This window comes from Battus philenor, unplaced genomic scaffold (genome assembly GCF_028537555.1).
Source record: "Battus philenor isolate CCGP_79_NKW_IND1 unplaced genomic scaffold, ilBatPhil1.0.hap1 SCAF_23, whole genome shotgun sequence".
Lineage (NCBI taxonomy): Eukaryota > Metazoa > Arthropoda > Insecta > Lepidoptera > Papilionidae > Battus > Battus philenor.
Genome location: NW_027181686.1, coordinates 12,284,497 through 12,309,095, shown reverse-complemented (window position 1 = coordinate 12,309,095; position 24,599 = coordinate 12,284,497). Strand labels below are relative to the sequence as shown.

Sequence of the window (24,599 nt, the reverse complement as noted above, 5' to 3'; positions counted from 1 at the left end):
AAAGGACTGGATGTAAATCCAACTGTCCAAGTGACATTTGCAAATTTCGACGATCCGAAGCGGCAGGGGACAGAGGAAGAATAAATACTACTAATACTATACTAATCTCGAGTGTTCATGGAGAAACCTTGACTCGGGGTATATACTACAATTTCACTGGGCTGAGAGGCTGTCGAACTCTTAGAAGCTCGGAGTGTCTAGATACAAGGGTCCCCAGGCCTCAAGCTGTAATTGTTGTATATGCTGTATTATCCCTTGATAATCCACATCAAGAAATAAAACCTTTAATAGAAAGCGATCGAGATACCGTTCTCTTTCTACGACATGAGTTCAGATTCCAAGAAAAAAATCCTTGACATCGATCATAATCATATCATATCCTTACATGATAAAATGTTAAATTAGCATAACATACAGATTGATTTTCATTAGCATTTTAGATAAAGGTTCCCAAAGAGGTTCTAGTGGAACATCAGAGGTTCACAGGAAACATGATGGTCTACATTGGCATGACAGAAGAATGGTTGTTTGCTGTTCTTATGGAAAGAGAGGAAGAATTTATTTTAAGTCATTTGGAATTAGCTATATTTTGAAAGAGCCCCCTAGTAAAAAAAGTTTGGGGACCTCTGATTTAGATAAACAATTTTTATCGATTGGAAATATATCATGGTATATTATATATATATAAACTCCTTTCTGTTACATTTCTTAAGATGCAGTTTCAAAAATGAATATAAATCATCACCCAAATGATTTTGTAAAAAAACACAACCTGGAAATGTTTTTCTCTAACTACAGACATTCTTACAATGCAACACTATAAAATTCTATGTATATCACCGCACTATCTTAAATCATCACTCACAATCAAGTGACCACATAACACCGGTATAAAAATATATTATGCGCAAATAAGCGAATAACAAAATAAGCGATCAACCACAATATTACACTAAGGCCTATTGCTAAAAAAAACTTAATATTCGATAAAATAAATTAAAAAGAAATCAATCAAAAATATACAGACGCATTATCGCCACACGTAACCTATGATCGGAAAAGTGGAATTTTTTTACACACGTAGTCATAACATAGACATACCTTTTATTAATAAATTGAGACTGAAAATTATATATTTTAATTTTGATTGTCCAATGGGAAATTATAATCTTATACAAATATTATACACAATTAATAATCTCATTTTTAAACATCCTGTGCTTTTTTTAATAATCAAGTCATTTCACCAAAATCCAATTCATTTTTGTATTATTCTTTCTTAATTTTATTTCTGCTGAACATTATTTTCAAGAGTCCTTCTGCGCAGCCAATGAATCTAAGATATATAGACATACATTATATGTCAATTAAATTAGCCATATAATATATTATCCTTACGCAAAAGGGCAGAAGTTTTAAATTTATATATATACATATATGCATATGTAGTGGAGTATATTGTATATTAAGATCCAAAAAATCTACAGAGGAGTCCTTTGTCCAGCTGTGGACATCTTACAGCTGAAATGATGAAAGGCATATCCATGTTAAAACATACATTCAATATATCCCAACTTTTCCGATCACTGCATACAGTAAAGTTAATTGAAGTTAAAATTACTGGTAACAGCGCTTTCTTAACACTCATATCTCAGTGACACGCCCAGAGCTGGGCATGTAGACTTATACTGCAGATTTCAGTGACTTCCTATAAATTCCACGACCTCCGACTAAGATGTTTAGGTGTTTCATTTGATCGAAATATATATAATTTTGTAGCTGTAATATTTGACGTATTAAAAACATTATACGGGGTGATTTGAAATATGTGTACAAGCTTATTAAACCTTTTTGTATACATATATGTGGGAACGGAACATAAGAGTGAAGGAAGTGAGCGATTGATTGATGAATGAATGAAGAGTAGGAATAAATTATGGCATTCTCTGGGAAGATGGCGATGGGCCGGTTTGTATGAAGTGTTTAAAAAATATCTAAAAACATCTATTATTCGCCTGCGTGATTCACTACCACATATACATCCCAAATCACCCTGTATATTGTTTTTAATATATCAGATATTCAAGTAATAGAAGTCATTGTCATATAGACTTACATTAGTATTTATAAACTATAGTATAACTTGAAAAAGAGGTTTTATTAAGTTACTGTTACCAGAAATAAGTTAAATATTTCGAGCCCTGAGCAAAACCCCTATGTATTTCCAACCATAAGTTGCTAAAATCATCTTGTGATGACGTGTAATGTAAAACCGACTCTATTGCTATACACATAGGAGTGATTTTCGCTACTTTTACCTTTGGTTTTGTACTGTTCGAAGGAATCTAAGCCTTATACTATGGGAAGAGAGTATATATTGTAAAAACTAAGCCGTCCTTTACGAATTTAATTTTAAAATATTGTATAGTTTGAATTTCTCATAGATTATTCAAAAAATTCCATTAGTGATGGTTTTTTTCAAAAAAAAAAAACATGTAAAATACAGTTTCATAGGAAAATATTGTTTAGGAAGATCTAAAGTCGTATAAATTCGACGCGGAGAAGAACAAAAAAAGGGAAGGAGATAGGGTGACATGAATTAAGGATTAATAGGGAGTGCATACATGAACTAGACAAAAAAATGGGAGGAGCTGAATGTTATATGTTCCTATATAGTCGATACCGTCCAAACGCAACATATTACATTTGAAATAGCTCTCATATACACAAACACACATATCAACCGATTTCAGCACAATATAAATATATAGAATTAAAAACAGACGAAAAACCACAGACAATAACTATGGTCGCACAGTATTGGAACATTACAAACATACAAAATACATTTTAACAATGATATACTATATCTTCTATGTTTACGTCGAAGCTGATGGACCATGACGGAGGTCTGGAGGCTTCGATGCTGAGGTCTCAAGTGGCACTCTTAACTCTCTAGGTTTCCCTGTAAAAAATACATTGTTTAATTAAAGAAATTTCTACACAAAAACACAGGTCACCGAGTTTGAAGAACTCGGTGACCTGTGTTAACTCGTTTAAAGTGGCAGTATGAGGGGGTACATTACTCGTGCAACAGCAAAATCCGAGGTTCTCCTATATGGTCAAGATTGCAGGAAGTTGTTGAATACTGACTTTAAGGAGAGAAAGAAGGGGTTATATCCACATTATTTCTTTCCGACACACACACATATATATATATATATATATATATATATATATATATATACCCGCAAACGTTTTGCAAAAAAAATTGATATTTTAATTTACAAATAAAATATAAGGGTTGATCGTAGAGGGGTGAAAATTTATGGTTATATGTATTCTTGTATGCTGTATCATAAAAAAATAAAAACAAAAAATTTCGTTAAAAAAATAAAAATTTTTTTTTAAGTGTGAACAACATTTATCACTTAGGGGTATAGAAAATAGATAGTAGCCGATTCTCAGACCAACTGAATACGCATATTAAATTTGGTAAAAATCAGTCAAGCCGTTTCAGAGGAGTTCAAGTTCGAACACCGTGACACGAGAATTTTATATATTAGATATATATGTGTGTGTAATATTAAATTGACCTCCTCTATGGCAGACCAACTTATGAGAAGAGCCTGCAATATACTCCGTCAAATTTTTTCTATCACTTACATTCAGGTGAAATATTAAAAGTTTTCTTTTAAATATCACAGTCACATTACTTCAAAGATTGAAGATACCAGAGATTCATATCCTGTAGTACTAAAATTTTTCTATCAAAGATAAAAAAAAGTTAACAGGTCAACTCTTCGCGAAGAAACTCCAATTCGGAAAGTTCTTCAAGGAATCAGCTCTGATTCTCTTAAGACTTCTCTCAGTAAGAGAGAGATAGCAATAGATGGACTAGATCGGCCATAGACCTTCATCCTTTTTCATAATATGACTAAGATGAGGAAACAATAGATAAACTGATGTACGTAACTGTCAGTGGATTATCACCAGCGGCACCCTGTGTCATCATCATCATATCATATCACCTGTTGGTAACTGACTAAAGCGTGTAGATCCCCCTTGCATTTTTTTATATTTACGTATTCAAAAATAGTTTTATAAAATTATAATTAAAATATCACATCACCACCATAATTTTCATTTATTTAATCACCCATCACTATAACATTGTCCCGTGATAGACAATTTTGGATAAACAGAGAGATATTCTTATATCATAGATTACAGATAGTTTAGCGGTGAACTACAAAAGCAGTATTTTGAAAAACATAATCCGCTGCACTGGTGTCTGCAAACCAGTGATATCAGGGTACAGTTTAGAAACTGTAATGCCAGAAATGATGCTAGTTGCTTTCAACTGTTCGTATAATCTATGGTGGAGTTTATTTGTAATATTGAACGACCTGTGACTAAATGCTGATAAAGATTGAGATGATAAGATGACATTAAACTTTCTCTTTCGCTCTCTCTTTACAAAAGAGAAAAGGAGTTATTGAGCTGGTATGTTTATTATGTAAAACTCTTGTGATAACTCACTTCTTATGGTTCTCGGAGGCCCGTGTGCAATTAAGCTTTCTCTTTCACTCTCTTTTTACAAAAGAGAAAAGGATTTATTGAGCTGGTATGTTATTTATGTAAAACTCTTGTGATAACTCACTTCTTATGGTTCTCGGAGGCCGGTGTGCAATGATTGGAGTTCGCTGGGCTATCACTAATCTCACTAGAGCTCCGGATGTCACCTTCCATCTGAAACCACCAGTTAAATGCCAATAAATAATAATACAAGATGTGTTATTCTATATATACATAAGTTGTAGATGACTATATGAACCTAGGACTAACTGTTCAGCTTTGTAAAACCAACTAAGAAAATGAGATCACTCGCTGAATTCAACTCTGATGGGCAGCTTTTGGCAAGCTCCTCATCTCGTCCATAATACCGCAATGTTTTAAGACGAAGGTATTTCATCAACGTGTTTTGCTGGTGATGACTTATGGATCACATCACACTTACAAGCCTAATAATAAAGCTCAAGGTTTTCCAGAAAGTTCGGAGTGAACAATCTACCATATAGCTCGTGCAATCTCGGTTCTCACGAGCTGGTGGACGAGGCGAGGGTAGACTCTCCACTAGCTGGACCAACGACATAGTTAAGGTGACAGGAAGTCCGGTCGTAGTGGCAGTCTTTAGGAGAGGCCTATAGCTTGCATATAGATGTCTATAGGCAAAAACGACGACCTTCAGTACAAAATTTGTATACACAACCATTTTTTTTAAATATATTTCAACGTGTTTTAACAACAACATCCGGCAAAAATATGCTATCATCGCCTAATACCCGCAGCCATTAAGTCAACAGATAAAAAATATTGTTACAAAGCACGAGTTATTTTTATTTAATATTCTTTATTGTATATGTTAAGATACATTTAATAACTTTTACAATAATATACAAAAAATTACAATGGGCGATCTTACCACACGAGGCAATTTCTTACACGCAACCATAGTATGGAAAAGGTAAAAGTACTAATAATGGGTAGTTCATGTGTACAAAAAATACATATACATATATAAATCATATTTACAAACAAACAAACATAAACATACATAGACATACGTACTTAAACATACATACATACATACGTATATAACATATATACTTATAATAAATAAGGTTTAATACATATTATAAACATAATACAATAATAAATAAAAAGTTACAGAACCCTCTAAACAATAAACACTGAACCCTAGGATCAAGAACACACGTGACCTTGAAGTTATATATCATTTTTCGTGTACGGTTCTCGTAAATTCTAACCGAGTACTATCTCGAACTTACTAGAACCTTCTCCGTAGTATAAATAGGTGTACTACCCATGTCGACAATTCAGTGTTGTTTTTCGAGTTATAAGATTAAGATCTACGATCAGTGATACAAATTGACTATTTGGCAAGTTATTTGGACAGTGATTTCTTGAGCGATTTGGAAGCGAAGTTTGGACTAAGCGAAAGTATACTTTGTGTTAAAGTAGGGTGACCATCTGATCTGTAAATAAAGGACTCCTTGTGAACCAGTGGTGTTTCATTTCGGGTCAGAACCCACAGTACGTAACAATATATTAAAAAAATGATTTTTAATATAAGAATACGCACTTTCAATGGTATTCCAGTAATAAATATATACTTCATTATTTTATTAAAAAAAGAGAAAAATCTAAATCAAGTCTCTCGGACGTGAATTCACGCCCACGGATGGAACATAATATATATATATACATGTATATATGTGTGTGTATATATATATGTATAGACAGCTTTTGCAGTAATTATCCAACCAGTTCTATTGATATATATATATATATATATATATATATATATATATATATATATATATATATATATCAATGATTTCATGCGTGATTTCAGCAGAAATGACGATGAAATAGTTTTTAATAACTTCAAAGTCAAAAAAACCCTGGATACCAAAGTCCTTTTTGGTGACCTCTTGGAAGTAGGTATTGGAAGATATCACTCACCATGCCGGCCTGGATGGTCCTGTACGCGATCTGCAGGATGAGGAAGGTCCACACGACGTGAAGCACCAGCAGCAGACAAAGCAATGAGTTGAAGATATAGTAAGCAGGGAACATGGGCAGCAGCATAGGTGCTCTCACCGATGTACTGCAAACAGGATATAATCTTTAATTAATATTATATATATAAGTTACATACATTGCACAAATACACCAACACCTCACTTTGCGTCGTGGTTACGTTCCAAAAGAACACGACGCAAATTGAAACGCCGCAAAGTGAATTAAGATTTTCTATAGCAAACCATGTAATGATCGAAGATAGGTTCCAGGGTCAAGAAAATACTACTTTTTAAAAAGAAAATTGAACAAAGTAAACATTTAAAAAACAAAAATAATATAACTCTGTCAATAAATAAATTGGAAAAATATATCTTTTTTGTAACCAGAAACAACACGGTAAAATTTATATAAATTTATTATTCTCTTTTAAAAAAAAGCATAACACACTACGTAATTGAAATTGAACTCCAAAATTAGCAAAAGGTGTGAAAATAAACCTGTATTAGAATTGCGTTAATTTTTAATTAGAAAGGGAATCCCCGAGTTTTGATGGCATGGTGCAATTAGAAACAAAAGTGTTGCCATCTTTTGGAAAAAAAAAAGAAAATTAAAAAAATAATTAAAGACTCGTACCCAAAACAACGCAACGTCGAAAATCTAACGACGCACAGTGAAAATTAGTACCAATTAAGCAGCGACGCAACTTCGAAAAATACGCAAAACGAAACGACACAAAGCGAGGTATTGGTCTATGTGAGTTATATAAGATTGTATCCCTGAAATCGAAGCCACAACCTGCTATTACAATTCCTTACCGCTTATTTACCACTGCTCACTATATACTACAGTTTATAGTAAATAAACTTACATGTAGAAGTAATATATAAAATGAGTAGACATTTTTGTACAACCTATTATTTTCCATATACAGTAATACCCCGCTTTGCGCGACCCCGTTAAACGCAGTCTCACTATAACGCGAATTGCAAATTTCGCGCTCAAATGCTTCGAATTACGCGAAAGAGTGCGTATAAATATAATGTAGTCATCAACTTCTCTATGGTGTCTTGACCATCTGTCAAACAATTAAAAACAGTGTTGGGTGTTATGAACGTATTTTACAAGAACGTAAACAAAACGTTACCCAAAAGACAATGATGTATTTTTCCGTAAAAAACAAAGAGTATGTATTGCTGCATAAAGTGTTCCTAGAATTAAAGTGATTGATTAAAATGATTTGTATTTTTTTGTAATAATTTTTGACTATGTTTAATCATAAACCTCGTTATACGCGAATTTCAGTTAACGCGATTTTTTTGGAACGTATCCCTCGCGTAAAGCGGGGTATTACTGTAATTCACGATAATGATGACACTACAAAAAAATATTTTATACCGCTACTAGATGGCGCTGTTATAAATAAGTTAATATATCACAAACAATTTATTTCTCTTTTCGACCTGTAGAAGTTTACCTCCAGAGTAAATAGAAGGGGAAGATGCCGATCCGAGTGCCGATCCAGACCACGATGAGACACAGGAACAGAGTGTCGCAGGTCCTCTGGTAGTTTGCGTACTTCGCCGCCTTCACCGCCTGAAGCATAACAAACATGAATTAAATTATTTTAAGAAAACGATCAATATTTAGCCACTTCCGCACATGCAGTCGTGTTCGTGCAACAAAGTGCACCAACCCGCTGATAAATGCGGATGCGGCAAACAATGCGAATTACACAACTGCCACCGTTAAATCACTCAACACGCGTTTCACCCCTCCATGGGGTATCTTCAGGAGTTATGTTACACCGATTAGTGCCAAACACAGAGTGACTCACTCTGTGCGTGCCACTACGACTGCATGTGCGGAAGTGGCTAAACATTGGTCCTCCGCAAAATAAAGCCTGATTCCATTAAATATTTAGATTATTTTATCATCACCATATCAGCTACATCACCATGATGACTCCTTGTCATTTATCCACCTTTTTTGGTATCGGGAGGCAAATCTTTAATGGACATTATATGCCCTCCATTTGGGGGGATCAGCGTTATGTGGAATTCCTACCCACTAAAACACCCTCGGTGGTCATCTTCGATACATTCGAAGAGGCGTACGGATCTCTTACGGAACTTGCAGTTGCTCTTCAGTACATCAAACAAGAATTCTCCTGCCTGTTGTAAGAGGCGACCGAAATTGCATCAGGTTCGCTTATGTTCAGGGTAGCAACGCGAAATGGTCTTGTTTTGCAGCAGTACTGAGAGTATGTCGTGAGATACTTCCTCCCAGGATCTGTTTTGACATAGTACTGGGAGCAACTGTGAGATTCATAGGAGATACGGCGATTCCTCTAGAGGTATCAAAGACGACCACCGTTGGGGTTTTAGTGGGATCCAGCATGACCCTGTTCTTTCCCCAGATGGCAGAGTATCTTGTATCCATTTAGAATATTTCCCCTTGATACCAAAAACGTGTAAAAGTCTTAAAGATTTTTTTTCTATTACACCTATAAACATTGTAAAGACTATTACAGAGGTGGTCAAACTGCGGCCCGCAAGTCAATTGCGGCTCTTTGAACAATTATTTTCGGCTCCGATTGTTTGTCGAATTATTTCAATATTTAAATCTATATAACCCATGTCAGCTGCTGGGAAATCTAAACAAATTACTGGCGTGAATAATTATTATTATTATTGCACCATAAAATTAGCGAAATATAAACACCGATCGTAATTAACTAACCGGCATCTTAAGTATTATTAGGAGTGCTGCCATATACGTGTGCCGTTATATGTAACTTTAATACACATATTTTATACTTTTAATTAAATAATTTAAATAAATATGATTTTTGGAAAAAAATTCTTTTGCGTGTTTTAATTGCGGCTAGTACTATTAAATAGCTTGACCACCCCTGGACTATCAGTTAAAATAACGAACCTCAACAAAGATATCTCCGCAGTCATGCAAGAGCAGCACCAGGGTTCCGATCCTGTGAAGGTTGCACACCCAGCTGAAGGATATGAGAGCAACGGTGGCGACGTGGTGGATGAACATCTGCCAGAAGTCCTTTCTACGCACGTCCCAGAACTGCGAGATGGTGAGGGATAGGTAGAACGCTGCTGATATCATGTAGTACCACCACACGTCGCCGGTCACGCCCTGTGGATTGTAAATGGTATCACTGTTCATTCCAGCTGATCATCTGCATTTATTTCCTTTGCCCATTATCAAAAGTAACCCTTACTGATAAACGTACAAAAACACTCAATATCAAGTGATAGACGTCCACTTGAAGGTATATGCCTCCCCCATATATTGCCACGTCCGCTACCTTGATTTAACACTTAATTTTCTATTATTTTAATAAAAGTTTTCAAAGAGTACAAACATAAATAATTTATATACTTCTGTGCTCAAAATGTAAGGTAAAATTGATATTTAAAACTATCGGACATTAGGAAGGCAGACAATTTTTTTTCTTAGTTGTCCTGTATTTATTTCCCAACATTGGAATCTCGCCTCACAGAAAGGCAATTCGATTGTTAAGGGGGCGAATAAAATTTATTTATGTTACATGGGGGGCGAAAGAATTTTAGAAAGGCTAGGATGTTTAAAAGTGCTAATGCGTCTATCGGATGAAAAAACGATGTAGTGGCCGCGTCCTATCACCATCAAAACGGGGGTTTCTGCAAATGCCACTTGGACCACTGTAAAAGTCCAGCCAAAAAAAACATACAGAAGGGTTATTAATTGGTGGGTTACCTGATGCGGGTAGCCAATGTAGCAGTGATCAATGTTCCACAGCCACTCCTTGTTCCAGAGTATACACAGCCCGAAGAGGAAGTTGGTGGTGTGGAATGTGAACTTCCATACGTTCTCGCAGAACTTGACGAGGGTCGAGGGCTTGTCCTGGGCGCGCCGGAGTCGCCACCAGCGCTCCACCTGCCTCTCCGTCATGTCCAGCCGTTTCGCCAAGTCGCATGGCTGCAAAGAACGCGTACCATTAAAATTCTGACTTGGAGCTTTTATATTCTTTAAACTAACTAAACCGTGTGTATAAATAAATAATTACATATAAATATATTAATTCCACTGGGTCTTCATACAGGATGATTGTTTATATGTGTAATAGCTTCAAATGAGTGAATGTATAGTTCATATGTCAAATAATTATATTCAAAAATCAATGGTTTGAAATAATAAATGATGTATCGCTTTTCATTCTACCGCGTCAGATGTCGAGTGTGGCTCGACATCGCTCTTAAAAATTTTCTAATTTTATTTTATATGTCCACTAATTTATAAGTAGGTAACATCAATGAAGTCATACACGTTTCCCACAATAAACACTAACAACTGCGTAAGCAACTGTCGAAATCTGTGTGGACCTGCTGAAACGAAACGGTGAAGAACATTTGCTCCACAAAATGTTAATTAAAGACTCCGCCGGCTATCCATTCTGCGTGCTATATGTATATACCCACTGCCACTTCCAACATGCCAATCCACTGGCCTATATTCCTCATCTCAACACAATTCATATATTAGTGATATTGATATATTCTCGTGCTCTCTTGTATCTTTTAAAAGACAATTTCGTTCGAAATTATTGGGTACACACAATACAATTTAAACCATAATATAAATATATGATATAGATATATAAACAAACATAATATAAGTTTATAAACCATAGTCTTTGACCCCTGTTTATTAATGTTTTTACTTGTTCTGTCATTGTTTGACCATAAATCATTGAATGTTTTCAGTGAGATAGTTATAAGGTAGCAATTGTAACTAATTTTATATGTCTATGCTTCTAGTTTGTACTTTCTTACTACTTTTTGTTACTGTTTATCTCCAATAAATAAATCTCCACTGTCCTGATTCGACCTGATCGAATCCCAGACATATCCTTGCATGACTGAGAGTTTATTACAAGTGCTATAGTAAGAGACCACGTTTCAATAATGTTAAAGGTATTTTCATAATAAAACATATCTTTACGAGTTTTGTAAAATATATTTACACTACAAATAGGTCTTTAGCATTACTCACGCCACAAGCTTCGCTAATGAACTTAAACTGGTACATGGAAATAACAAATCGATAGTCACACTGTGTGCATTTACACGGCTTCACTTTATGAGAAAGGGTTATATTGTAACATCCTTTATATATTTAACATGACATTGTTACTCGTGTATATTTATTATTTTATGTTTACCAATTTTATTTTAAATAATCTCTGTTTTTCCTTATTAATTTAACATCGGCAAAGAAATCAGAGATATCAATTAAATCACCTTTTCGTCATCTTTTATCTGTTTCATTTGATTTTTTTTTATATACTTCTGATGTACAAATAGACAAAGTCAAAACACAAAATTAATTAATGTGATGCCAACAAAATTCATTTTTAGTATTATATGTAAACATAAAATACACAATTAAAACTGATCAAAAAGTAAGGTGAGTCTGTTAGTAAAATATTTTTTTTTATTTATTCTTCCAAATAAATTTCATCACCTTCAAAGTAATCCTCGTTCGATAAATGCTTTTTCCAGTCTTCGAAACAATCGGAATGGCGTTTTAGTCGTTCTTCGATTTAGTTTTTTGTCTCTTTAAGAAAAGGACCAATATTTAGCCACTTCCGCACATGCAGTGATAGTCGTGCAATGCCGTGCAACCGTTCCACGGGGCATCTTCAGGAGTTATGTTACACCGATTAGTGCCAAACACGTGTTGAGTAATTTGGCGGTGGCGGTTGTGTGATTCGCATTGTTTGCCGCATACGCGTTTATCAGCGGGCTGGCGGGCGGTGCATTTCATTGCACGACTACCACTGCATTTGCGGAAGTGGCTAAATATTGGTCCTTTTCTTACTTAGAATGGACTTCCGCGAGGTAACGCCTGATTCCATTAAATATTTTATTTCTTTAATCCTATCAAAAAGGCTTCCCTGCGTTGGTCTTATCTCGCACGGAACCAAACCAGGTGAATACGATTGCAAAATGATTTAAGTCAAATTTATGGCAAAAAAAAAGTCGCGAAAAAACAATGCAGTGTGACATTGCCCAATCTAGACTAGACGCGTTTAAGACACAATACATCTTTCAAAATGGTTTCGGCTGAGCCAAATGATATTACAACTTTGAACAAACAGACGCTTGACTTAATTATATAGACAGTCCTTCCAATCTAGGAGAAAATATTACCAGCTTTTCTAATGCCCGGGAGATGTAAATGACAGTAGTAAATATGGCCGAAAACAAAGATCAATAGAATCAAAAGTCTAAAAAAAAATATCAACAGCATTATTATATTTGGACACGGTATTATATTTATATATTTATATATATATATATATATATATGTGTATATATATATATATAAAATTCTCGTGTCACGGTGTTCGAACTTGAACTCCTCCGAAACGGCTCGACCGATTTTTACCAAATTTTACATGCGTATTCAGTATGTCTGAGAATCGGCTACTATCTATTTTCCGTACCCCTAAGTGATAAGGATGGTCCACCCCTAAATTTTATTTTTAATTTTTTAAACAATATTTTTGGTTTTTATTTTATTATGATACAGCATACAAAAATACATACAAACCTAAATTTTCACCCCTCTACGATCAACCCTTATCTTACATTTGTGAATTAAAAACTTTAATTTTTTTTGCAAAACGTTTGCGAGATCAGCTAGTATATATATATACATAGATCCCATCTATTCCTAGCTTGTACATTATACTTCCAGACAATCATAACTTAGAAGTCTTCAAGACAAGAGTTAGTGGGTTTCTTATAGCAAGCATGTAACATGTTCGGCCTCGACATGCTTCGCAAATAAAGGAAAAGAAAATCCGAATCGCCAGCTTAAACTCAACAAAGTTGGTCTTTTATAAGAAATTTAACACTATTTAATGTAAATGCATCAACATATCTAATAGATTCAGGCGTTACTTTGCTGAAGTCCATCCTAAGTAAAAGGACTAATATATAGCTACTTCCGCTATGTAGCAGTAGCCGTGCAATAAAGTTCACCGCCCGCTAGCTTGCTTTCGCTCACTCGGTGTAACATTACTCCTGAAGATGCCCCGTGGAGGGGTGAAACACGTGTTGAGTGATTTAACGGTGGTAGATGTGTAATTCGCATTATTTGCCGCATGCGCATTTATCAGCGGACTAGCGGGTGGTGCACTTTATTGCACGACTACTGCTACATACCGGAAGTAGCTATGTATTAGTCCTTTTTATTACTTATAATGCATCAACAAACCAAGTTTCACACATATAACGATCAACTAAAAACTTTTGAATGCTATAAGATTTCTTTAATAATTCAATTTAAATTTTAGATTTAAAACTAATAAACAAAAGGTCTAAGATGTGTGTAGAAACTTTATACATGCGTAAACGCAGACCTAAGGATTTGTTGCCACTAGATATAGGTCTTCTTATATATTTCCAATAGAACTTGTGGAAAGCGGCGTGGATCCAGGGTCATCCTACGACCTTAAAATGGTCACATTGTGGGCGAAAAAAAAGTGCACCCCCCCCCCCTTTAATGGGCGATGATAAATATCCCCTGCATTTCTCTGGTTTTGTCAACAAATAATGCAACAGAACATCGATATGAATAACACTAAAGAGTAAAATATCAAAATAACAATTGATTGAAAAAAGATGCTGTAATAAAAACCAAATGTTACCAGGAATATAGTTGAGGAAAAAAGGTTGATGTGTGAAAAAAGAACAGAACTCGATGAAATAAATAAAATGTGAAAGATGAACATAAAATGAATGAAATTGCGAGAGATAAATAAATATACTAAACTGAAATAAGATATTTAACTCGAAAATGTAACGTCTCTCCCCTACAAAACAGGGGTCACGAAATGACCCCAATACATGGACCATAAAAAAACCTACAAACCCGAACTACCTTGAGGTCTGATACGTGGTCACTACATAGTCACTTTAAAGTCCCATTAGGTTCCACGCGCTCTACCCGTAACATATTATAACCCTTTACTTGATAATACATCTGTAGAGATACATCAGAATTAAAAAAAAATGGCGGCATCAATTTTGAACGTAGTAATCATTTGTTTATGAATGTTTAGATAATTTCTTAATTTTCGAACGCTTGTTCAGTTTTTTTCTGTTGGCATCCATGGGTTTTAAAAGTCAAGTGGTATGAATACTAATGTAATATTAAAAGAAAATCTGCCAAGTAATAATTTAATTTTAATAATCAGCCCGGTCTATCACTCAATGTCAAGTGAAAACCTTGCATCGTAAACAATACAGCCTACATAAACAATTGCACCAGTGGCCGAACATAAAAAGTGTTGAGTTTTTATCGATCCATTGTAATTTATGTTCACAGCAAGTAAAATAGAACACAGTCTCGAGGTAAAACGACATCCATTCTCTCCGACAGTCATCTTGTATAACTGTAATAGTAATTTGTTGACTTCACCGCGTAGACAAGTGGAAGAAAGGACCGTTTTTCGATGTGACACTTCGTTATTCAAATATATATATATATATATATATATATATATATATATATATATAAGAAGTTACACCACCAAAGTTCATTAGTGATGGGCTATAGGTTGGTCAACAAGCGTTTTGTTTTGTGAAGCCTAATTCCACTGTGCAAGTAATATTTCTTAAGCCTCGATCTAAACCAGAGATGAGCAACCCGCGGCCCGCATGCGGCCCTCGAAGCATGTAAAAATTTAATTTATTTTTATTTAAAAAAAACCGAGAAGCAAGGCTTAAAGGATAACAAAGTGTCTAATTAGTAACATATACCACGTTTATAGCATGTTGTGAACCTTGTATATGTACTTTATTTTCTTCATGGCCCCTTGTTTTTGAAACTGCGGCCCTCCGAGCAAAAAAGGTTGCTCACCCCTGATCTAAACAGTTATCGCTCCAGTAAGACGTACAGGATTTTAAAATAACTAGACGTCATCCGTGTTAAATTTCACAGTTGAATATATTTGAAGTATCAGCAGTACACCAATACCTCACTTTGCGTTGTGGTTACGTTCCAAAAAAAACACGAAGCAAATTGAAACGCCGCAAAGTGAATTAAGATTTTCTATAGCAAACCATGTAAAGATCGAAGATAGGTTCCACGGATACAAAAATACAACTTTTTAAAAAGAAAATTGAACAAAGTAAAAAATTAAAAAACCAAAATAATATAACTCAAACCCTATAAATAAATTGGAAAATATATATACCTTTTTTGTAACCACAAACGACACGTTAAAATTTATATAAATTTATTATTCTCTTTTTGAAAAAAAAAAAAGCACAACACGTTACATTACAACATACTAGGTAATTAAAACTGAACTCCAAAATTACCAAAACAAAATGAAAATAAAACTTTAAATTCACAGCGCATTGAAGAGGCTTCAACAAGCGCTAGAAACGTTACATTCAATTTTAAAAATCTCAGTGAAAGTTTAAGAATGGCAAATTAGCTTTACGATCTCTTTCGTCTTATTGTTAAGAGGCAAATCACAAACACTACTGCATGTCAGTCTGAATCGAAACTTTTAAAAACTGGCAAGCAAGAGAAAACTACAAAATTGTAAACAATTTGTTTAATATAATTAACCAACATTTTGTTTAATATAATTAAATTGTTGACATACAAGTAGAATGTGCATTGACGCATTCGAAAAACCACTTAATTTGGTTTGCCTGGCGTGCCAGTGATTTGACAAGACCAGAATCAGTGAGTTTCATGTTCAAATTTGCATTACTTCATCTGTATATAATTTACAATAAAAGTAAGAAAGTGACTAATATATAGCTACTTCCGCTATGTAGCAGTAGTCGTGCAATGAAGCGCACAGCTCGCTGTTAAATGCGCGCGCGGTAAACTATACGAAACACAACTACCGCCGTTAATCTAATCTACACGTGTTTCAACCCTCCACGGGGCATCCTCAAGAGATGTTACACCGACCAGTGCCAAACACCGAGTGAGCTCCGTCCGTCACCGCTCTACCATTTATATACTACCTTCCCCCACTACCACTCAGTCACGATTTTTTTTGCTAACGTACGCATACATACGCTTCATTGCACGACTACTGCTGCATAGCGGAAGTAGCTATATATTAGTCCCTTTCTTAGTTAGGATGGACTTCCTCGAGGTAACGACTGAATCTTTAGACACAATAAGTCTCTGACGGCACATGAAATGCGCGACGAGTAGGATTCGTAATTGTATGTCAAGGGTTTAATCAAATTTATATATATATATATATATATATATATTTATATATATATATATATATATATATTTCAATATATAGTCACCTAGGAACATATCCCCTATATTTACCATATAAATCACCATTCTATATTCACGGTTCTGTTCGCGGTATATTTATGGAACGTGTATTCCGCAAATAAATAGCTTTGTACAAATAAAATGTAATGCAATGATTACATTGGCTTATCGAGCAGCAGTTTTCAATATCTGTTATCTCCATTCATCTAAGACTCGCTGAGAAATTTCCTTATCGGTTTTTTGATACGCGCGGACTACCGGCGTGTACACCTTATCGAGAGAACAACTCATGATTGACGGATTAATCTTATCACCTGCGCATACGCATACGTCTCCTTATCACTGCTATCAAATACAATCGCTGGCAATTTTAACAATTTTATTTTTGTTAATTTTATCTGCTTTTTCAGTTCAATAAACAGTTGGATTGTGGGTGATCGAATAAAACTTGAAGTTTAATTCTTCCCAGATTAGCTTTAAATTTATGTACGACATTACGGAGAAGAATTCAACTCATTAATCATTCTTCCCATGACATATACAAGTGTTTGACATGGATCAGAGGTTTTTTCTCATAAACAAATTTCATCGAAGTTTATCATCCTAAGTAAGAAAAGGACCACTTCCGCACATGCAGTGGTAGTCGTGCAATAAAGTGCACCGCCCGCCAGCCCGATGATAAATGCGCATGCGGCAAACAATGCGAATTACACAACTACCACCGTTAAATAACTCAACACGTGTTTCACCCCACCAAGGGACATCTTCAGGAGTAATGTTACACCGATTAGTGCCAAACACAGAGTGACAGTCTCTCATAGACATCTATGAGGGGATATATCAATCACCACGCTTAGCAGAACTGTTGATGATCAGTATATTATGGTAAGCAGAGGACATTGCTGCCCATCCTCTGGAAACTTCTCAGGAGTGTCAATACTATATAATTAATGCATAGTACCCAAGCATTGTAAGTCAATCTCTACCGCTGGGATACTACTGCCTAAAAGTACACCATAAAAACCAAATATATATATATATATATATATATATATATATATCAATGTACATAGCAGTATACAGGATGATTGAATGTATAGATCACGTTAGTAAAAAGCTTCAAAATTTTTACAACTATTGTAACGTTGCAAGTTAACGTCCCATAAATCTTAGATAAAATTTTAACCATTAAAATATAAACACGAGAAACATCTCACAAATCGCAATACAGCAAAAAAATTGTTCAACCCTTGGCGGGAACGGTACATCTCAAGTGGCGTGATTTCGTGGAAGCGTGCTATTGGTTCAGCGGATCTTTGTTTTTATAACAAACATTCCATTGCGCCCGCGCACCAGCCACAGCAGTTTACGGCATTGCCCGGGAGAAGGACCCTGGCCTCGGTCGCGTTCACTAGCTAGGTGTCGTCTCACGCACCGCACTCTTTGTGTCGGTCGCGTTCACCAGCTACGTGACGTCTCACGCGCCGGGGCCAATTAGAATTTACGTTATAAATTCACGTCTTGGTCCTTTTCATTCTCTGGGCATCATTTAATTCACGGCACAACCTTTATATCGCCTCGCACCCCAAGTGTTGAACAAATATTATAAAGACATCATTATTAAGTAGCGTTTAGCTATAAGTTAGAGCTCAACATTTTGTCTGTGTCCATAGTTCCATCATTATGTATTCATTATTACTTTTCAATTTGTTTATTTGTTTATCTCTTCTATTTTTGTTTTACATGCTTTACATTTTGTAACTCCGTTCTGACAGTTAACAATCACATCAACTGCTTTCGGCTTCTTTCATTCCTTCGTCGCAAGCCATCTCGGGGTTTACTGTCAGCGGAGCAAATCGTACATATATATATATATATATATATATATATATATATATATCATAACTGTGACATTTATTCACAGGTGCGAATTTTATACAAAAAAATAACCTACTATCATTGAGGTTGAATTTTTATCACCTTGCACCGGAAGCAACACATCCTGTGAACTACCAGCGCTCCCTGCTTCCAACTTGCTGCCGCCTGATCAGTGCTGGGAGATCGTGCGGCTGGCTACCATCATCATCAGGAGATTATCGAGCTGTGATGCAAAATCAGACCAGGCCTTCTGCCCACTACTCATTTTAATTAAATAAATATATTCTTCTGTTGCCGAGTTGCTGTTTTCTTTAACCTACCATCTACAGCCTTATAACGGCACACTATTTTTAATGTTTCAGTTTAAAGTGATCGCTTTGAAATATGTTACATTAGTTATTTCATGGAATTTTTCTAGCGTAATAATAAATACACCTATCCCGGAATTTACACGGCACTCGTTTTACACGTTTTCGCTTTTACACGGTTTTCCAAAAAAGTTTTTTTTTTATTTTAATAACCGATTTTATTACCATCTCTCATAATGTAAATATTTCTGCTTCAAACATCGAATCGGCACAAATAACTTCGAGTGATGAAAGTGAATTCGAACCTTCGATTCGGAAAAAAAAATTGAGAGTAATATACTTTTTGTTCTTCTATTTAATGTATATTGTAATTAAATTAAAAAAAAAAATTCTGTAATATATTAAATATTTTAACTTGTCAATGCATTCTATTTTTATTTTTGTGCACACCTAAAATTATTGAAAAAAAATCACAACTTTTAAATAGCAAAATTATAGGTTTTTTGCGAGTTTTTCGATTAACACGGTTTTGACTTGAAAATTTTTAATTTTCGATTTACACGTTTTTCTCAGGAACGTATCTACCGTGTAAATCGGGGGATAGGTGTTTTAAAAAATCAGCAGTATTTTACACAACGACAGCTCTTAAGTCTGTCTGTATATAGCACAAGTCTGGTCATGCGTGAAGTACCAGCTCGAAGGTTTGTACTCCACACAGAGACGAACCAAGAGGCTGTCTGGTAACGATGCTTTGGTCAACGCCAGGCTTCAGAGCATGAAGCATCAGCGAAAGGTTGACAGTCTATATGTGTTCTACATATTGCATTTCGAAGAGCTTGCAGTGGAATTACACCGAATTCTCCCATCTTTCTTCCATCTGACAAGACGCATGGGTTCACTACATCCATACACTGTTGAAATTCCTTCCATCACTAAGAGTTTTGCTAATACTCTTATAGTGCAAACAGACAAGGAGTGGAACAACATATCGGCATCATTGTTTCCAACTATATCTTAGGATTCTTCAAGACATGAATGGGTTTCTTCTATGCAAGCATCTAGCATTGAATACCTCGTCATCGCTTAACATCAGGCGAGACAAAGGTCAAATGAATCGCCTAATATAAAAATAAACTAACAAAGTTAACTAGAATTACAAAAAAATTTAATGATACAGCACTAAAAGTTTTTATCACTTAACCCCTTAATGCATAATGATGCAAATCTGCAACATACTATTACACATGTATAAAAATATTTTCCTCTGCATTGTAGTGTACCTATCTGCAAGATATATATTTTTTAAAAGTATAAATAAAAGTCGTGCATTTAAGGGTTAAGAATGTGAACAAGTTTAACCCTTTCGTTACCAACGAAGTTAGCCGGTATCCACCTTGTAATATCGTCTTATGTGCAGATCCGTTTTAAGATTTATCAAAGCCAAATAGATTACTAATAATTATCCTAACCACTTTTAATTAGTATACCAATAAAATCTTTAAATATGTAACATAAATGAGAAAATACGAATATCAGCCTACCGCCATGAAATGTGCACTTTCGGCCCATATGCCCGGTTCACTAGCGTCACTTCGGAACGTACTACGGTAAGGAAAGGGTTAACACGTAAATAACATATTTACGTGTTAGGTTCAAACGTGACCACGTAGACAACGTGACGCGTGCTGTGCTTATCAATGGTCCACGTTCTAGGAATGCAGGTTAATGTTTAGATAAGCTGTTATCATATAGGTCTTAAATACCTTACTACCCAGTTAAGTTTTCTTCTATTAAAAAGAAGCATTGCAGTGTTCTCCCCACCTTCCGAAGGCTACGGCCCTAAAAAATTAGCTTTTGAAGCTTCTTTTTTTTTCGGTTGGGGAAATCTTCTGGTATTCAAGATGCTCTGCCTCTGGGGGGAGGACAGGGGTATGTGGGATTCCTTCCCACTAAAACCCCCCCCGGTGGTCGCCCTCTGCGCTAAACGGGGGACCGCGGTATCTCCCGGTCAAGGATCGCCACGCGGTCTTCCCTTGCGCCTTGCTATATTTCGATAGCCCGTCCCGGGGTATGCGTGGATACGCTACCCCCGAAACCCTCGTGGTACTATCACGATGGTTCGGGACCACGTCGAACCATCGTCCGCCTCAGAGTCGCCGAAGCTAATGGGAGTTTAGGGCCCCCACCCTAAACTCCCGCGACTCCGAAGGCCCTGTTTATGGTAGGGGAGCACCATTCATCGGAGGGCCGTCGCGAGGCTAGCTTTTGAAGCTGTACCAACCATCCAAATCGATTTTAAAATATCTTTATTCAAATAGACATTTACATGCTCGAATTCGAGTGCCGGTCTGGCGTTAAAATCAAAGAGGAGACAATAGCCTCCCTGATAGGCGGAGAAGATAAACAGTCATTCGCATCCCTCTGCAAAAAAATTGCATAAAGTGCCATTGAAATGAACAAATAGCAAACACAATAAATAAATAGATAAAGAGATAATAAATGATAAAATAGAACCAAAGTGATACATAAAATTGTGATAGAAAATAATTATAGGATATAAGTAATAAAAATGTAAAATAAAAATGTAAATTGAAAATGTAAAAAGAAAAAGGGAAAGAATGATAGATGAACAGAGCAAAAGGGTAAGAAAGCAGAAATGTAGCATGAAAGATAGATAATAGACCGAAAGAGAAAGTAAAGTATGAAAGAAGAGAGAAAATAAAAAATTATGTGAAAAATTAAATTGCCAATAAAATCCCGGTCCCACCATAAATAGGAGTACGAGAGGCCCCCAACAGCGGGGGCCTTAAAAATAAAAAAAAGACATTTACATGCGCTTTTAAATCGTCGATTATTTTAACATACGCAGTAAATTACCAACGTCTAGGTATGCGAGAAACACAACAGTTGCTATTTCAAATGAAATTTAAAAACCTTAGATATGTACATTATAATATCAATCATGTAAATGAATCAACAAATCAAGTTTCATATCTCGATCAACTAAAAACTTTTAAATTTTATAAGGCATATTAACATATAACTTTAGATGTTAAAAATAAGATATGAAAAGGTTAAATATATCTCGTGAAACTTTATTATATATTGGTGATACCGGAAAGTAATGTCGCTTTCTTAAGTTAAATTCACACGACTACATTTTTAACAAATTATTTATAATCACCAATATATTCTCCTTATCGACATCGTTTTACCATCTAATATACAAAATCAATGCCGGAGCGGTAACAAAGTAATCGGTTTTTCTGTAAAATATGTCGCCAGAAACGACATTACTTTCCGGTCCCCCTAATAATAAATTAAAATTTACACTTTATGTTTATATATATAAAAGCTTGAATATACAGTTCATTTGCTATTAAACATATGGTATATATTACAAATCAATGATTTCAGAAATGATAAACAACGTAGTGTTAATATAGTAAGAAAATGGTAAAGACATATAACCCTGTATATATTAGGGGGACCGGAAAGTAATATCGCTATCTTAAGTTAAATTCACACGAAAACATTTTTAACAAGTTTTTATTTCTAATCAACAACCTTTTGCCATCTAATATACAAAATCAGTTTATCTGTACAATATGTCGATAGAAACGACATTACTTTCAGGTCCCCCTAATATAACTCTAGCAAATCGAGTCAACAGACAAGCAGTCTTTTATCGATGACCTTTCGTTCTTCTTCGAAATTCTTTCCCGAATCGATCTTCTAGCAAATCTCCGAGAATATTTATCTCCATTGCTATCTAAGTGACTAAATCCGTTTAAAAAGTCAATAAAATATATAAAATAAATTACATTGTTTTGCACGACTGCGAAGTAAAAGTAAACAGAATGTGTTATCTTTAAACATTTAAGTTCAAAGATACATAACCTCGCTTCGATAGTTAAGTTTAACTTTTTATTTTATTGACTTGTTTATTAACTTTAGCAGCAGGTTTATTTTTGTGGGCAATGTAGGTGGGTAACCATTTTATCAATTAGAATTTTTATTTCTCATTCTCTTGTGGGCAAAAATCACATAGTGATCAAAACCGAAGTATTCAGTTGGTGAGGGTAGGTAGATATATCGACAACAAACATGCCATCGCATGTATGTCTCTTAACGCAAGGCAAATCATATACAGTAATACCCCCGCTTTACGCGACCCCGTTATACGCGGTTTCACTATAACGCGAATTGCAAATTTCGCGCTCAAATGCCTCGAATTACGCGAAAGAGTGCGTATAAATATAATGTAGTCAACAACTTCTCTATGGTGTCTTGACCATCTGTCAAACAATTAAAAACAGTGTTGGGTGTTATGAACGTATTTTACAAGAACGTAAACAAAACGTTACCCAAAAGACAATAGATGTATTTTTCCGTAAAAAATAAGAGTATGTATTGCATAAAGTGTTCCTAGAATTAAAGTGATTGATTAAAATGATTTGTATTTTTTTGTAATAATTTTTGACTATGTTTAATCATAAACCTTGTTATACGCGAATTTCAGTTAACGCGATTTTTTTTTGGAACGTATCCCTCGCGTAAAGCGGGGTATTACTGTATAAAGAACAAAAAAGTTTCTAATAAAGAGTCTTATAGTACTCTAACTATCGACGTTCTCGGGGCGAACGTTTCATTCACGTATACCATTTTAATTGCTATAATAAGATTTATTTAGTAATTTATTTTTAAGTAAGAAAAGGACCAATATTTAGCCACTTCCGCACATGCAGTGGTAGTCGTGCAATAAAATGCACCGCCCGCCAGCCCGCTGATGAATGCGTATGCGGCAAATAATGCGAATCACACAACCGCCACTGCCAAATTACTAATGTGAGTACCAATTTACCACTGCATGTGCGGAAGTGGCTAAATATTGGTCCTTTTCTTACTTAGGATGGACTTCCGCGAGATAACGCCTGATTCCATTAAAAATTTACTTTTAATTTTACATTTAAAACTAAAAAAGGTAGGGTTAAGATGTCTCGTCGTACTTTATTATAAATGTATACTCTGTTGTTCAGATAACATAACATATATTCCCTTCTAATACCATTATACAATATTAATGGTTGAACTGGTTTCACAGAGGCCAAATGTATTTACCGACAATATATTAAGGCTGTATATAAAATTATTCATTTCAAAGTTGATCAGTTTAAACCTGATTTGGAGCATGTCCACTTGTTACGGGATAGGAAAATGAATTTTTTTGCAGGTAAATGGTATTTTTGACGAAAATTCTACATGACAGGTTAACTTTTTTTTTAATATTTGTTGCGTTTCCGTGCCGTATTAGTGGCCAGTACAGCCACAATACTTTAAGGCCTTCTTGGGTGTTAGACGATGGTCTTTCATAATAAAATGCCAGCCTAAGTGACAAAAAAGCACAGACATTAAATCAAATCTACATTTTACCCATTATCTTTACTCAAATATCTCGTGTGC

General features: G+C 35.1%; 1 protein-coding gene across 1 annotated transcript in view; it reads right to left on the bottom strand.

Moving 5' to 3' along the window:
* Positions 1-2,484: 2,484 nt before the first annotated feature.
* Positions 2,485-24,599, bottom strand: part of LOC137924145 (ceramide synthase 5-like) — a 35,863-nt gene continuing 13,748 nt past the window's right edge. The window contains exons 3-8 of the mRNA XM_068767494.1: positions 10,372-10,593; positions 9,547-9,768; positions 8,084-8,202; positions 6,550-6,694; positions 4,664-4,752; positions 2,485-2,965 (exon numbers count right to left, since the gene is read on the bottom strand). Coding sequence (XP_068623595.1) covers positions 2,956-2,965; positions 4,664-4,752; positions 6,550-6,694; positions 8,084-8,202; positions 9,547-9,768; positions 10,372-10,593 — 807 coding nt within the window. The 3' untranslated portion in view covers positions 2,485-2,955. The remainder of the gene's footprint in view (positions 2,966-4,663; positions 4,753-6,549; positions 6,695-8,083; positions 8,203-9,546; positions 9,769-10,371; positions 10,594-24,599) is intronic.